This window comes from Echinops telfairi, unplaced genomic scaffold (genome assembly GCF_000313985.2).
Source record: "Echinops telfairi isolate 266 unplaced genomic scaffold, ASM31398v2 ScPeMD7_7421;HRSCAF=8459, whole genome shotgun sequence".
NCBI lineage: Eukaryota > Metazoa > Chordata > Mammalia > Afrosoricida > Tenrecidae > Echinops > Echinops telfairi.
This window is the reverse complement of record NW_022111321.1, coordinates 12,036,692-12,051,010: the sequence shown is the minus strand read 5'-3', so window position 1 is coordinate 12,051,010 and position 14,319 is coordinate 12,036,692. Positions and strand designations below refer to the sequence as shown.

The 14,319-nt window shown below is 42.6% G+C and overlaps 1 protein-coding gene across 1 annotated transcript; it reads left to right on the top strand.

Annotated features, from left to right (window-relative positions):
- The first annotated feature begins 3,147 nt into the window (after positions 1 to 3,147).
- LOC101657534 (interstitial collagenase-like) lies at positions 3,148 to 12,482 on the top strand. Its single transcript, XM_013006246.2, has 10 exons — positions 3,148 to 3,231; positions 3,696 to 3,940; positions 4,033 to 4,181; positions 4,420 to 4,545; positions 5,214 to 5,369; positions 5,512 to 5,629; positions 8,117 to 8,250; positions 11,410 to 11,572; positions 12,108 to 12,211; positions 12,382 to 12,482. The coding sequence occupies exons 1-10, from the start codon at positions 3,148 to 3,150 to the stop codon at positions 12,480 to 12,482; spliced, it is 1,380 nt and encodes a 459-aa protein (XP_012861700.2).
- Positions 12,483 to 14,319: the final 1,837 nt, after the last annotated feature.

Genomic DNA, 14,319 nt, shown 5'->3' with positions numbered 1-14,319 from the left:
TTTTATGTAGATAATTGTTTAAATTTTCCTGTTCAGTGCAAACAAGACACTTTGTTTTTCTCTCTATTAAAAAATTTTTTTAATAAATTAATGTTAAAAAAAAGAAATAAAACATCTTAATATTTCTGAGTTACACTGTGCCCATCTCATGTAAGAGGATTGCACTCGGTGATTTTTTAAAAGGTAACTCCCAGTTAAAAGAAGAATCACATTCATTGAACAATGTAGAACGAGTTTACAGAGCACATTGGCTTTTCACCCAACAGTTCATACACATTTTGTTTTGTGACATTTATTGCATCCCATCGTGCAAATATTGAGGTAGATACATCTATTACATACATTATCTCATTTAACTCTCTTGAAAAAACTCTTTTGGGAGACTCAGTTTTTATCATTCCATTTGCAATCAAAGGAATCTAGCGGTAGAGGACTCAACTTGCCTAATTTTTATCAGTTTAATAAGGGGGTGAGTCAAGACTCAGATTTCTATCTGAGTCTCACCACAATCATGTTCCCTTCACCTCAAAGTCCTTTCTCCCATTAAACACCAACTTGATCTGATCTAGGAGGTTTTCCTTGTGGTCGTCTATACTACATGTTATCTTACAAGAGAGACAAAGAAAAGAGACATGAGGAGAGAGAGGGGGGCTTCACCGGCATCTCCTTTGGATTAATTGAAGAGCAGTCAACCGATCTTCTTACTTTAACTACATTCTTAGCTATTATGATATTCCTCTGAAGGGAGATTCGGCTGAGGTGGACATTACTTTGGCTTGAGGTGTATCTGCTGTATCGTAATTGGAACCTAGAGGGCATGATTGTTGAGTCGTTGGATCAAGCACTGAGACACCAGGAATATGTCTTGAAGTGGAAGGCATGCTATGAAGCAATTCCAGGAGAATTTGGAACAGGCTATGGAAGACACATTATCCGTTGAAGAGTAAATGTGGAAGAATTCTCTGACGCTTCCATGAGCAATGTGCTACCAGACCCGCAGTGACACTAACATGCTCATAGTACCCACACTACTCCCTTAGTTAAAAGGAAGCGATCCTCACCTATTATACCATTCTGGGTACCATGCAGAATATGTTTATGAGTTTTTCAGGCAAATTTTCATGTATATATAAATAAGGATATCAATAGCAAAATGCAACAAATATGAAAGCAATAAAAAACTTGAAAAACAAATGTTAATTAAAATACAATTGCTCACCTTAAAAAAGTATATAAACTTAAATGGAGAATATGGTGTGAAATAAAAGCTTCAAATTTTGATACATAGTTAAAATAAAGGTTTCTCTGATTTAAAAGAAAAAGAAAAGCAAGTGCCTTTCCTGCTGGATACTCACCCTCAGGAAGGGAACACAGAAGAAATGTTGTGATAGCAAAGTGTGGTGAAGAAATTAGGTGGTGCCTGGTTGTCAGATAAAATAGTGTCTGGGGTCTTAAAGACTTGCTTCCAAAGAAGCAGCTATAGAAGTGAGAAGTCAACTAAGTCCACATGGAAGAAGCACATCAACATCAGTGGCTCAAGGACTGTAAATCCTATAATCCAAAGCCACAGGAGGGAATAGTGTCAGAACCTAAATTGTGAGATTCAGGTTTGCAGAAGGCTATGGATAACGGTGGAATCCCAAGATACATTTGTGAGATCTAATAAGCCTCCAGCAATTTCCCTCTATCCATAGTAGAGGGATGGGAAGAAACTGGTTACCAAACAGAGTGCATTGGTGAGACGACTATAGGAGATCAGAATGATAAACCTGTCCTGAACGGTGAAAACCTTGCCCATTGATTCTCCCTCTGATGCAGGTTGGGCCTGATTTGGTTTTCAACATTTCCTGTGTTTTTCAGTTTTCGTATTGGGGTTTATCTCAGATGCGTTTTGTCCTTGGTGATAACCCTCCTGAATTTTGGTAATATGTTTTTCTATTTCTTGGTGTAAGAAACCCAAGATTGATGAACTTATAGAGACAGCAAGTAGAATTAGGGTTCAGGGGGAGGTGTACAGTCGGGGAAAGAGGTAAACAGGAGCTAATCTCATGGTGTTCAGGAAGGAAGAGAATGTTTGGAAACTGACTGTGACAGCACTAGTACAATATTGCTTGATGTGATTCAACTATGGAGTGATATGATAACTGAATTAGCACCCAGTAAAATGGGTTTTTTCTTGGGGTGGGGTGGGGCGGAGTAAGTGTCTTTAAGACAAATACATATAATTGTAAAGGTTAATGATGGAAGGAGAGAAATCGGAAAACCATACTGCCTTACCTCGTCCAGGATTTCCTGGGAAATTGTTGCTCTTTGTAGGAAACAAACTAACCCACTCACAGCAAAAACTAAGGGGCTGTGAATAATATGGATGCATTTCACTTTTCCCCCAGTGTAGGGGCTGAGACACAGAAGATATTATATAAACATCTTTTGAATGAAAGACAATGAATTGCTAGCCAATGCCTTAAATATTTTCAAATGTTCAGGACCTACGATGGTAAAAAATGATACCTCAACCCCAGGTCTCTCTGTATTTGTGTTAACAGCTCTCAGGAAACATGCCTTATTTGTTTCAAGAACCAGGTAAAGAAAGAGCTAAACAAGGATTTACAAGGGGTATGGTTCCTATGAAAACAAACTATTCAAGAAGGTTTTACCCACAGACAAAAAATCCTTGACAATTGGGAGACCCAGATAGCTCTCTGTAGAGTTAATGCTATTTTCTCTGTGTTGTGAAATAAATAGTACATAGAACTGAGGGAGTATAGGACCAGTAGAAGCAACTGGTAACGATCAATATATAAAAGTCTATGGAATGCAATTTTAGTTAAAAAATATGTGATGAATAATGAAAGCCACTCTTAAGATAACCCAGAGCTTGTAAGAGACTACAGTTCGGTGGAACGGGGTGAGTCTCATCATTGATGTCATTTTCGAGCATAATCGTAAAGTCCCCAGACAAACACGACGAGTCTGTTTTATGTCACAATTTCTGTGCTTTGTAAGTACAGATGATACTTTCAGACACAAACCAGATATCATGTGGTTTCCTGGGAGCGAGAGGATTCATATATAAAGAAGGAACCTGCAGATGATGGTCCTACAGCAGCAGCAGCTAGGAAGCCTCTGGAACATTGAAAGGAGACAATGGGCAGCCTGGGCAGCCTGCCTCTGCTTCTGCTGCTGCTCTTCCGTGTGGGGGCTCAAAAGCAGGACTTGGATTTGGTTCAGGTAAATGCGGCATTTCACATGCAAGAGTTGGCATGCATCCTCCTGTCATGATATGAAGGAGCTTGTTTAAGTATCTATGTCCTCTCGAGATAACTTGGGCAGTGATGGGTCAGAAATAGCCTCTCCCCAGAATTGTATCTAGTTCAACCGTAGAGTTTCCTTTACCAGTTGTAGGTGAGAGAAACGGAAAGGAGTGGTGTGCAACACTCTCTCTCTCAATTGTAATCCAGACTTCATCATAACTAATGGTACTGAGAGTTCTACTTTGAATTCACATTTTTCACCCACAATAATAAGGATGAAGATCATGCTGTCTAAACATGAACTTGGAGAGCAGCTCTCTGCTGGACCTGAGACTTCATGTGGTCCATTGCGTTTGTCACGAGGAAGCTTTCCCATCCAGCATCCGCTTGATGGCAGGGAGTTTGGTTTGGGTTGCTGGCAACAACTTAATCTTTTCCCAGAAATACCTGGAAAACTACTACAACCTGAGGAATGACGGAGACCAAGCTGAAAGGCAGAGAGACGCAAGTCCAGTGGTTGAAAAGCTGAAGCAAATGCAGAAATTCTTTGGGCTAAAGGTGACTGGGAAGCCCGATGCTGACACCCTGAATGTGATGAAGCAGCCCAGATGCGGCGTGCCAGATGTGGCTCCGTTTGTCCTCACTGCTGGGCAACCTCGGTGGGAGAAGGCACAACTGACCTACAGGTAACCAGACAGGGCGGCAGCATGCCAGTGCTATTCAAACGACAGTGATAAGAAAGAGAGTGTGGCTTTGTTCTCCCCCATTTCCTTCGAAGGATTGAAAATTACACACCGGATTTGCCTCGTGCTGTCGTGGACCGTGCGATGGAGAAAGCCTTTCAACTCTGGAGTAGTGCCTCCCCGCTGAGGTTCACCAAGCTCTCTGAGGGCCAGGCGGACATAATGATCTCCTTCGTGTGGGGAGGTAAGTCCTCTTGTATCGTGAAAGCATCCCTGCCTTAGTTTCACTTTCCTCCCCGAGCCCCCAGCCCGGCAGCTAGAATGCAGGAGTCAGGCGGAGCGTGGACTCTGGGCTTCAGGAGGCAACTGCACCATGCTCGAGGAAGTCCGGGGCCTTCTAACAAAGCCATGCGCCTCTGGCTGCCTCGCTCTCAACGAGGACCAAGGAGGAGGATGGTTTGCGGAATCCTGCTTGTTTGCAGATCACCGTGACAATTCTCCCTTTGACGGGCCGGGAGGAAACCTTGCTCACGCGTTTCAGCCAGGCCCCAACCTTGGAGGGGATGTCCATTTTGATGAAGATGAACGATGGACCAACAACTGCAGCCGTGAGTGTGCCCGTTTCTCTTCTATCGTTCCTCCGCCCAGTTCATTGCAATATTCATTGGTTTAACTGAAGCACACATTAATGGAATTATGCATTGCTATGGTCACTTAGAAAAATGATATATTTACAGTCATGTAAACGAAGTTTATTTCTCCAAGTAGCAACATTTCATTGATGGAAAATGTGCACTCTGAAAAATTCTATTTGAAAAATGTTTTAAAAACCCAGCATGCTTTATTGTGGGTATCTTCATTGACTCGTTGGAACTAGGACACATCATAATTTAACAGTGGTAGTAAAAGTATATAGAATTTTAAAGAAGGGAGAGGTTTTTAGTTTTGTAAATAGGGGAAATATTTAATGTTAGTTGAACTTCATTGCCTCTCTGAGAAATCATTGGTGCCACCCAGTTAATGACAAGATTGATTAATCTATCCATATGTTAGTCTATCCTTTAGTTATCCAGCACTTAGTTTATCCAGTGTCATCCTAGTGAGACTTTCACAACTATCAAATTCATTCCTTTATTTCAGAAAAATGGATTTATATATATTGCAAAATCTCACTGTGAAATCATCCCTTGTACAGTGTGACCTCCTTTTTATTTAAATGAGGCCAAGACTAAGCCTATTTCAAATAATTGCAAACCATGTTTGTGGACATTTTTAGATTATAACTTGTACCGTGTGGCAGCTCATGAATTGGGCCATGCCCTTGGACTCGCTCATTCTACTGACATTGGGGCTCTAATGTACCCCAAATACATCTTCAGTGGTGATGTGCAGCTCTCTCAGGATGACATCAACAGCATCCAGACCCTCTATGGTGAGTACAAAGGAAGACGCCATGGAGGAGAGGACATGTCTAATAGGACAGCCTCTAGCTCTACCCTAAGATGCTGACTTTGGCTGTTGACGTTCTTTTCAGGGTCAGCCTAAGCCAATCACATGTCTCTCTGTGTCATTAGGATCTTCCCCAAATCACAACCTGCCAATAGACCCCCAAGCCCCCCAACCTTGTGATACAAAGCTTACCTTTGATGCTATAACTACAGTTCGAGGAGAGGTGATGTTCTTCAAAGACAGGTGAGACAGCACTTATTTGTACTTTGTATTTGCAATAACAGCATTCGCTACTATGAACTCCACGGGACAGTTTCACATGCTATTTGCCTGCTATTTGTTTGTATTTATAGTGATGCGGTGTAACTGCTTACATCTATACAATGTAATTTACGTGTAGCAATTTGGTTTCCCCGCAAATATTATGTCATTTGGGTCTCAGAAAAACACCACTGAAACAGAAGATGAACGAATACAATCCCAATGTGCACATCTGAAAAGCCAGAGAAGTGGCTCGTTCAGGGCCAGGAGGTCACCGTGGCCGAGCAGTGCACTCTAGGTCCTTCTTACTGCATCTTCATTTTATCTTATTTTTCTTGATTAAAAGGCTCCTCTTGAATTAAAAGGCTTTTTATTGTGAGTTAGGTGAGAGCTGAAAGAGCGGATCAGTGTCACATTAAACAGCTCACACGCAGCTTGGTTCAACTCTTCCATCACAATCTCTCAGTATTCTGCTTTCTCCCTGTGCTTCCTGGTCCCACCCCTCCTTCCCCCCTAATCCTCTGAGCGTGGTTTGGATACGTGCTGCCTGTGTGACCTGAAGTGGTTGATCCTTCTAATAGGTGGGCTAGGTTCCAGATTTGAAGAGACCCTAAGGGTCACAGTCTTGGAGCGGTGGGGGAGGGGGGGGGGTTCACCTGTCTTCTTCTGACCAATTAGCTTGGTCTCTAAGATGACTTTGAATTTTATTCCCCATATCTTTCCCATTATCTCCATGGCCTTCTAATCATGCTACCTCTTTCAGGTATTTCACCATTTAATTAGGAAGTGACTAGCCCTTTTCATAGGAAACCTAGTGCTGCAGCAGTTACAGGTCACAGCTACAGTGGTGACAGCTCAAACGGTTTAGACTTTCTATTCCATGAAGAATCACAGCCTCAGCTCCACCCTGTCCTGTAGGGTCACTGTGAGTCAGTGCTGACTCCAAGGCCAAGGCCATTTTGTAGCACCCTCAGGTGGATGAGAGTGATCCTTCTCATCCTGCAAAGATGCCCCTCCTAAAACCCACGCTCCCGGCAAGTCTCTGCTGTCCACCAGCAGACCCAGAGAAGAGGAGTAATTGAGGGGAGAATTTTCAAGACCTCATAGGATCCCCTAGGGCAGTTATGGGTGCACCCCTCCCCTGCGCTTCCTCTGTGGGTGTCGATGCAAAAATACAAGGTCCCTGACACACAGGAATCAATCTGCTCTCCCTATCATCCAAGTCACTGAAAGACCCAGAAAATCATCACACACACTTTCTGAATGATGCGGTCTCTAAAAGGCCGGGCCTGTGAGGAGCCTCCTCACATCTGAGCCGAGTGGAAGGCTTCGTTCCACTCCGCGGACCAGGCACCCTTCTTGCAGACTTGTGGTTTCGGATCTACGGCTGTGGAGGCGACTCTCTCCCGCAATGCAGTTTATTGACTTCTAACACTTTCCCGCCATCCTGTTCTTTCCTATCAGACCGGATGTCAATCATCCAGGGCCCGGCTCATTTCAGGGAAGTGTCAAAATGTCCTTTTTGTTGGGTTTAAAGAAAAGCTCTCCAGATAGAGCTTAACTATCAAGGCAAGTATTTGAGGATTGCTCCACGGGTCTGGGGTTGGCAGAAATGGAAAGGACGTGAAGGGAATTTAAATGTCACCATGCCTCGAAACCTCAGCTGTCACCTGCCATGTTGCTTGGCTGAGGTTCCAGAGGCAGGCTAAAACGCAAAGTCACATTCCTGATGGCCAGGCCACAGACTTGTCTGTGCACCACGCCCGGTGTGAGCTTTCCTCTCCCATCACTGGTTCGTTCAGGGTCATCTTGAATCTGGAAGGCTCTTTGCTTGTCCCGTGGCACAGTCTGTGCCCGCAATTAGTCTAGTCTCTATAGAGTATAGAATCAAATAAGCAAACCTTACCAAAGTGTGACAATGGGAGTGGCTACCACTTCTAACCTTAGATTAACCACAGTCTTTGATACGTCCATAAGCATCTTCAAGTTTTCTTCTGTGAGTTGGAAATAATTGTCTCTAGAAGGGTTTTTTTGAGGTGAGGCATGATGAAGGTTTAGGACCTGACATACTCTACATTAATACTAACTGTGGGATATTACTGTTGTTTTCATTTCAGTTTTGTCCTACTTGCTTCTCAAAGGGCATTGTTACACTTTTAAAAGCCAATTATTAAAATTTTAAGAGCTGATTGTTAAGCCAAGACATTATTAAAATTTGAATGGTATACACTTAAAATTTTTTAAATGATATAAAAGTCAAAGCAATACATAATTAAACCCATCACTTCCTAATTATCTTTACCACACTTTATCTCTGTTTTTGAATGCAGTGTCATACCACGGAGTGCTAGGCACTGTACAGTTACCAGGATACTACTAAGTTAGCAGTGTGAAGAAGTTGGATGCCCACCAGAGATTGCTAGGAATTAGACGAAAATCTTTTTTGTTCTCCTTCTTCCCCCCAATCAGGTTCTGCATGCGCATACATGACCTGTACCCAGAAGTTGAACTTGACCTCGTTTCTGTTTTCTGGCCCTTTCTTCCAAATGGTTTTGAAGCTGCTTATGAAGTTGTCTATAGAGATGAAGTCCGGTTTTTCAAAGGTGATATTTCTGTATAACTGTTTTCATGGATTCAATTTTCATCAGTTTGAGAAGTGCAATTATAGACTAGTAGGTACTTTTTACCCCATTACCTTTTTGAGTCCTGGTGGTATAGTGGCTACGTGCTGGGCTGTGATCCACATGATTAGCAATTCAAAACTGCAAGTAGCTGTGTGGGAGTTAGTCCTGCCGACAGTTTCAGGAACCCACAGGTGCATTGGTATGATCCAGCATTGACTCGATGGCAGTGAGTGTGAGGTTTGGTTTGACCTTTTGAAAGCTCTAACAACCTCACATGCCAAATCAAGGGGAGTCCCTCGCCATATTACAAATTGAACATTGCACAAACCATTTTGAATAGAAAGCAAATGGCTGAACATACACATTTTTGGATTAATCTGTTTTTGAATATGAACTGCTATGAAAGCTTTCTGGGACATTAGTTATATATTTAAAGCTGGTTACGAGTTGCCCTTCAATTTGATGTAGACCCATAGTGACGTCATGTGTCAGAGTGCAATTATGCTCGACAGGGTTTCACCACTGATGTTAAGGAAGTAGATCATAGACCAGGGGTGCTCACACTTTTTCAGCACGCAAGCTACTTATAAAATGATCAAGTCAAAATGATCTACCAACTACAAAAATGCTATACACTTATTTTATTTATTTATTACATTTATTCATAAATGCATTGAGAATTCCTTATATGTATAATGTATGCTTATGTACCTTGTATAACTACATGAGTCCATATTGCACAGCACAACATAATGAACTATGCATATTTTTGGTCATTATCTGAGTTTACTCTGATGACTTGCACTGAATGGAATGAGCCAGGGATGCATAGTCCGGACAGTAGCCACTGACAGCTAGCCTCAAGCACACATTCCCCCATTCATGGGGGAATGGTACTTGGACTTAATGATCTTTGTGTGGGAAAAGGCTGACTCACAGAAATAAGTAGAGCTGAATAATACAGTCAAGGAGGTAGCACGTTTTCTCATGTTTGGATACTTTCCCTCTGCGAGCAAGTTCCAGAACTGTGCATGCGCTCTGGACTTCAGCTGAATGTCGGCTTTTAGTGTCAAATTCTCCCATTCCATACGCAAGTGATACGTTTTTGTCTTCTTACTGGGCCAGGCCCCCACTCAATTTAATAGCCTTTCTTACGTTTAAGAGAGAAAAAAACAAGGTCTAAACATTGGTGATAACTTAGCTGGTCAGTTTTGCTGCACTTAGCACAGTTGTTTCTGCATGCATTTGACACCTAAGATTGCATCTGATTGGCTGCACTGTATATCATTTAAGAGACAGGATTGATGATAGGCTTACGTCTATTTTTTTAATGCCATGCGATCTACCCACACTACATTTACGATCAACTGGTAGATCGCGATCAACGTATTGAGCGCCCCTGACATAGACCCTTTTCCCAGGCACTTCTGGGTGGACACAAACCTCTAACCCTCCAAGTTGCCCTACTCAGTTTCTGTGTGTTTATACTCCACCCTATATTTCTTGGGGCATCTACAAATAATATTGAGAAATTGGCCTAATTTTACAGGGTACGGGATTGGAATGTTGTTGTGTCTGATTCCCTGGTACTGATCTCAGTACAAAAAGCCTCTCAGTAGTGTAACCTTTTGTACTCGTCTGCTGGGGGCGAGACTTCGTCTCACATACTTTGGACATGTTGTCAGGACAGACCAGCCCCTGGAGAAGGACATCATCTTTGGAAGAGTAGAGGGGCCGTCAGAAAGGGCCTCAAGGTGCTGAGATGGATGGACATGGTGACTGCAAGCAAGAGGATCAAGCCGCCTAGGAACCATTGCGAAGATGGTGCAGATTGGCAGTGTTTCCTTCTGTTGTGCATAAGATCGTGAAGGGTCGGAACCAGCCTGATGGCACTTAACAACACCTGATGGCAAAATGGGTTGTGCACTGGGCTTGCTCACCTCCAAGTCAGCAGTTCAAAACTATCAGTAGCTCCAAGGGAGTAAACTGAGGCTTTCTACTTCAGTCTTGGAAACTTACAGGGGCTGCTCTGCCCTGCCTTGGACAGTAGCTATGAACCAGAATCAATGCATTGGCAGTAAGTAACCTAAAGCAAAGACACCTATGGGTAGTTCTACTCAGTAACACAAGATTACCTTGAGTCGGAGTCTTGTGTGGACTTCAGGCGGCAATGGATTCATAGAACGGGAGAGAGCCGGATGGACACATTATAGCCTCTCTTTCAGCGTATGACCCACAAACCAACAGCCTCCTCGCACTACAGAAGTCTGTCAGCAGTACCAATTCTTGGCTCGTGTCCCAGACCCTCTTGGGCAGAAACTGAATTGTAACAAGATTTTCAGGCAAATCATAGCTCAGAAGGTACAAGAAGTATTGAATTATTGTCAACAGAATAGGATAAACCTCTTTGACTTTATCAGAATGAATCACCACCTAGTGGTAAGCAAGGAGGACACTCTCCCAAACACATGCATTTTTGCAAATATACGTTCGGCACAGTGCAGACAAGCATTCAGACACTTGGCCCAATCGCAAACACAAATAACTAAACAGTTGAGATGGGCAAAAAGGCTTTCTAGCTCTTATGCTATAAAGTTGAAGCAATTTCTAACTGCCTTTTTAATGGGTTTTCATATGTGTAAAAAGATGAATAAATCCTTCAGGACCTAAAATCCCTTTTATGTGATGCAGGGGTTTCTCAGTGTAAACATACAGAAACTGGTCCCAGCATAAATGTAAGTATTTGTAAATTATTCTAGTTAGATGCAATTATTTAACCCAGCACTGAAGGTCATTACACGGCTTGGGTCCCTAGCACACTATGCCCCTAAAAATAGCATCTGTGTGCTTCCACTGCCCATGAGCGATCTAGAGAAGTGAGTTTTCTACCCCTGAAGGGGATGGTGGACTCTACTCATGTCTACATGTGGCTGGGCAAAAAGCCCTCCACCCCATAGATCAGCCATTCTCCAAACTTGCTACAGATTAGAATCACCTAGGAAACTTTCAGAAATATGCTGACTTAATTGATGAAGAGTAAGGTCATTGTCAGGACCCTTCCAGCAGGTGAAACAAGAGAACTTGATGGAAACTTGCTTAATCACACCCCCACACAAACCACTGTTTCTTGGTTTCCAGGTAACAAGTACTGGGCTCTTCGGGAGTACGACTTGCTCTATGGATACCCAAGGTCCATCTACACATCCTTTGGCTTTCCTAAAACTGTGAGGAATATCGATGCTGCTGTTTCTGAGGAAGAGACTGGGAAAACATATTTTTTTGTTGCTAACAAGTACTGGAGGTAAAGACTGACCGCAGGGAAAATTCAGGATTTCCGTGCTCTCTGCATAGAAAGAAAGGTCTGAGCATTTCAAAGCGAGGCTCATATTGTCATGACTCACATCCTTCTCTGTGGACTGAGTTAGCCATGCCAGCACCTACTTAATCTGTCGATGAATTCTCTTCCTGTCATACCTGTCCTGGGAGTCCAGGGAGCTTGTAAGGCTACATTTTTATAAAGAGATGCAAGAAACGAAGGCCTTCATCCTTACAGAGCTACTTTAGTCAAAAAGCAACTTATCTTTCTTAGGATTTCCTCCCAATGTTACCTAATACGGAGCTTATTGGGAAACTGGAATTAGTGATGGAGTTCAGAGGACCCTTGTACAACTGCCAGTCCGCCCACATCCTACCTCCCTCACATACCGTGCTCCACGTTAGAAATGACCTGTGGAGTGAAATGTGCTTATTGAATGTTACTGATGAGTTTCTCTTAATGATTTTGAGACGTTTAGAAGTCTAGCTAAGATCTGACCTGCCAATTCTTTCTCGAACAGGTATGATGAATATAAACAATCCATGGATAGGGGTTATCCCCAAATGATATCCCATGGATTCCCTGGAATTGTCAGCAAAGTTGATGCGGTTTTCAAGAAAGATGGTAATTGAATACATGTGCATCTGGTACATTTTTGTCACAGCAGCAGTTGCAGATTGCTACTGAGAACAGAAGTTATTTGTGTTCACAAATGACGGCGCTATTTAGACTTCTAGTTAAAATGAGAAACTTTTTATATTATTATGGTAAGTCTGTTTGTTTTTTACTTCTAGGATTTTTCTATTTCTTCCATGGAATAAGTCAATTCAAATATGACCCTAAGGCTAAGAAAATTTTGGCCGTCCGGAGAGCGAATAGCTGGTTCAACTGCTGAAAGAATTGACCATCTGTTATCAACTGTGGAATAGAAAATTATACTGTGTAAGCTCAAAGAAGGTGTTTTTCTGAACAGCTACATATTTTTCAGTGTTTTATTTAATCTTGACTAACCCTGATGCACAGTTATTATGAATACAGCTGGCATGTATTTTATATGTTAGAATGTGTTTTTATACTGATATAGGTTAGTTATACAAATGAGGACTAGGAATGTGCGCAGTTTATAAATGCATATGAGTCGACTGGATTTTGCAAAGAGCAAAAGTCTTTTTCCATAGTATTAGAGTCCGGCAATAGTCCTGACTTGCAGTGTCAGTGATGAGCACCTCTTCTCAAGAGAGAAAAAGATGAAAGACAAGTTTTCACCAAAGGAACATGTGGGCAGCCTTTAAATCATTCTGATGTGCAAGAGCAACTCTCTGACAGACAAAAAAGTGCCTAAACTTTGATATTAAACCACCTTTGTCTCCTCAGCTTTAAAAGCCTTTTCTTAAGCTTTGACCTTTCTACATGTACATACGTTTCTGTTTTATTTTATTTTTGCTGTTAAAATAACGTGCTTTCAGTAATGGAAGGCATTTTGAATAAAATTTTTAAAAATCTAATTGTATGGATTTTTACACACTTATTGGGAGACACGGCCTGGGGTTGAGGACAGTTTCTTCAGATTTGTGTAGTAATAGAGGCTTCCACCAGATGGCGTAGTACACTAACAGTGGAATCGCAGCTTCCCACTCAACTTCAAAATGCAATGCCATGAAAATACTAGCTCACAGGGACCGTATGGGGCAGGGTAAAACTGCCCCCTGTGAATTCCTAAGAGCTTTCTCCCGTGAAACCGCTGGCAGTTTAGAATTGCTGACCCTGTGGTTTGCAGCCCAATGTTTAACAACGAACAGCCCCAAGGGCTCCTTCAGAAGCAGAAAATATAGGTGAACACTATATGTCCCATAGGTCTCAAATGGGTTAACTGCTATATCCCAATGCTAACACCACACTGATTTCAAATTTGAAACGAGAAGACAAAAATAGAGATTAAAAAAAATGTATGTGGGTGGTTAGGCTATAAAAAGTTTCCAACATTCTTTACTGTAAAGGAATTAATGTCATATAGCACAGATACTATCAAATCCAGGTATGTCAGAGTACAACTGGGCCCCACAGGGCTTTCCAGGGTGTGCCCTAGGGTTGTCTATAGTGTTGGTGAAGAATACTGTAAGTCCCACCGACTGCCAAAAGAACATACAAGTCTGTCTTGGGAGGACAGCCAGGATGTTCCTTAGAGGCAAGGAGGCACTTTGGATATGTAATCAGGACAGACCAGTCCTTGGTAAAGTGGAGGAGCGGCATAGAAGAGGAAGGCCCTCCATGAGACGGATTCACACGTGGCTGCAACAATGGCTCACACATCGGCACCATTGTGAGGCTGGCACAGGAGCAGCAGGGTTCCGCTCTGTGGTACACAGAGGTGCTATGAGCTGGAACCAAGTTGATGGCACCTAACAACAACGGGGTTTTCCATGACGGATTGTTCAGAAGTAGTTCACAGGGCTCTTGTCACAGGCACCTTTTGGTAGACTTGAGCTTCCAGTCTAAGTGCATGTACCATTTGTAACCTAGAGAGTCTTCCTGTATCATACATGGGGTGGAGGGAGACTCTTTGCCTTGCCAAATACTGATTTCAAAGTTGGTTTTAGATAAACCAAGACAGCATGGTAGAGCTTCCTGGTGTCTGCCACTTTGCCTTCTGCCACATGGATGGTGACATTGCCCCACAGTCCCACCACCTCACAATTGCAGGTATTGAGGAGTGAGCCTCTGATGTTTTATGG